Here is a 2,745-nt window from a genome sequence, read left to right as displayed (position 1 = left end):
TGGGGGGGGGGGGGGGGAGGGGGGAGTGTAAGTTCGTGTTTATGAGAAGCTTATGACTCCCGATCAGATCATCCGTGAGGAAGGCACAGAATTGTTCTGTTCCTTGAGGAATTGGGTGGTGACGTCTTTTCTGATACCCGATTATTACGTGACTGCAAAAAAAAAAAAAAAAAAAAAAGTCATTTGATTCATGAATAAAAATCCGAACGCCACAACAGGGCAACAAACACTATCGTGCCGGCCTTAAAGGTAACACGCAGGCGGCTGTTTACAAAGAAGGCTCTCGGTAAAGCAAGGGGTTTGCTGCTCATTGCCTAGATTGCGAGCTGAGGAAGGCTGGCCAACTTCGGAGCCTCCGAGCAAGGATCAGAAGAAGGAGAAAGCGGAAGCTGAAGCATCTCAGTGGAGGGGAAGACCTGGGGAAGAGATCAGCCTCCCGCAGGCAGCTGCCAGGCACAGCCCTCGCCTGTCTCCCTCCTCCTCCTCCGCCTGCCTTGGCTTTCTCCTCCGCAGCCCAGCGCTCCTCTCTGCCGGGCTCGCTTCCCTCCCTCCCCCCTGCCCCTTCCCCAGGCTGACTCCGTGCTGCTTCCTGCAAACTTTTTTTTTGCCCTTTTTTTTTTGTCCTCCCCCTCCCCCCCCCAGCGGATCCCAGCACAGCCGCGCGTTTTGCCCAGCGGAGAGGCGATGCCGCGAGAGTTTTAACCGCTGAAACTTGGGAGACACTTCTCCTCCTCCTCCTCCTTATCCGCTCCCCTCATCCCCGATCTCCCCTTTCTGTTTGCAGCAAACGCTCTCAGTGCCGGGTGTGAAGAGTTTCATGGTAAGGAGACGGAGTGGGAGCGGAGGCAGGAGGCAGGAGGCGGGGGAGGATGCGCGGCGGGCCGGGCAGGAGGGGCTGGCGCGGGAAGGGACCGGGCGCACGGAGCCGAGAGGCCGGGGCTGCCCGACCACCCGGGGTACCTGCAGCCTGGGCGGCGGCCGATCCCGGCGGGCAAAGCTAGGGAGGACAGGGCAAGCGACAGGAGCGCTTCTTTCTGACGGCTCTTTCTTTTCCCCAGAGTGGCAATGTGTAGCAAAGCGATCCTAGCGCTGCTGGTCTATGGGATAATAATGCACTGCAGCGTCTACTGCTCACCTGCGGCCGGGCTCCAGTACCCTGCGCTAAGGTAGGTGCCCCCTTCCCCCGGCCGGGTGCCTCCGCAGGACCTGCCGCCTTCACGGTGACCTCTCTTCCCCCGGGGTGGGGAAAGGCAGCTAGGCAGACAAAGGAGACCCCTACCATCCGTGGCTATTCGCTGGCTGCAGCCACCTGGAGGGAGCTGCTTGGTCCACGGCGGGGCAGCGGGCGGGATGCTCCGCTAAGGGTAGGGCGAGGGACTTCACTCCCACCACGGCTCGCTGCCCAAAAGGGGCTCCGGCTGCCATCACCTCCGGCCCGCGCCGCCTGGGGTGCTGCTCCTCAACTCGCGGGGCACCCCTCTGCTTTGCATCGCAGGGAAAGGATTGTCTCCTGGCCCGGGAGCCCGGCCCCGCGGGCATCCACCTTTCTTTCCTGGCGGGCACGCAGCATCGGGCTCTCCCACCCTGGCGGCTAGCCACCGCCTGCTCCAGTTGAGCTGACCCGGATTTGTAGGTAGATAGGGACCTAGGGGCAAACCGTTGGCACCTTGCTGCAAGGCTGGCTTCGAGACTAGCACGTCTGTGGCAATCCAGCTCTCAGGGCCTGGGGGAGATCTCTGTTCTAGCTCAAGGCATCCATCCATCCATCTCTCTTCCTCTCTCCCATCCATCCAACCATCCATTTCTCTCTCTCTCTCTCCCCGCGTTTCTGCCTCGAGGAGAGGAAAATCCGCCCCAAGCTGTGAGGCTTTTGTCCAGGTAGTTTGCTGCCTAGTTTCTGGGCTGGCCCAGGGGTTAGACACGAGCAGGCGCTGGATGTGGGTTTTAGCTGAGGCTGTACCCGCTCCTTTTCCAGACCGGGGCGAGGAAGAGCCCTTTGGCTTCTGGGAGGCTCGGGTCTCCTCTGCCCCGTCTCCAGCTGCCGGGTCTCCTGTGCTTAGTGCACTTGAAGCAGGGAGGCGAGCCCGGGAGAGGGGCAGCCCTGGGCCAGCTGTGAAACAAAGGAGAGGCTTCCCAGCCCCGAGCCCTGCCCGCTTTTCCCTTCAGGCAGCAACACAGGAGAATTGGGGGAGCCTCTCATTCCCCCACCCCCCAGGGAAAATCTCCCTCCCCGCCCCTCCCGGGGCCGCCCGGCTCGGAGTGAGGCCTGGACCCCTCCCAGCCCCCCTGCGGGACAACCCACCCTCTCCCTGCCTTGTCCTCAGACGACCCCAGGCTGCGCTGCCCCCTTCCTTCCCGCCCAGCCAGGGGCTTCCTCTCCCCCACTCCCGGGCAGCATTTCCCTGGGCTGGGGGTGGCAAGGGGGAGGGGGAGCTTTCCTTGGAGGGAGCCTGCCTCGGTTCATTCAGGCGCCTGAATTAGCAGGAGTGAAACACTTTAGGGGCATCTATTATTAATGTCCCTGCCAGAGCCGGAGGACGGAAATAGCTGTCTGACCTACATCAAGCTGCAGAGAGGGGGAGAGAAAGGGGGGAAGGGGGGGGAAAGAAACCCCTGTCAAATCCCAAGTGATCAGACAGGGCAGAGACACCAGTCAACGGACCCCCTCCCCCAAACAAACATGACCAGGGCTGGAGAGGAAGACTTGCAAAGGGTTCAAGGCAGCGCATCCAGTTCCTCCCGGGG

At 61.7% G+C, this 2,745-nt stretch overlaps 1 protein-coding gene across 1 annotated transcript in view; it reads left to right on the top strand.

Annotated features, from left to right (window-relative positions):
- Positions 1-188: 188 nt before the first annotated feature.
- The window catches only part of ADCYAP1 (adenylate cyclase activating polypeptide 1), a 6,361-nt gene continuing 3,804 nt past the window's right edge, over positions 189-2,745 (top strand). The window contains exons 1-2 of the mRNA XM_019525925.1: positions 189-820; positions 1,059-1,166. Of these exons, the coding sequence (XP_019381470.1) occupies positions 1,066-1,166 (101 nt within the window). The 5' untranslated portion in view covers positions 189-820; positions 1,059-1,065. The remainder of the gene's footprint in view (positions 821-1,058; positions 1,167-2,745) is intronic.

This window comes from Gavialis gangeticus, unplaced genomic scaffold, assembly GCF_001723915.1.
Source record: "Gavialis gangeticus isolate Ggan-Ray unplaced genomic scaffold, GavGan_comp1, whole genome shotgun sequence".
NCBI lineage: Eukaryota > Metazoa > Chordata > Crocodylia > Gavialidae > Gavialis > Gavialis gangeticus.
This window is presented reverse-complemented; position numbering and strand designations above follow the sequence as displayed.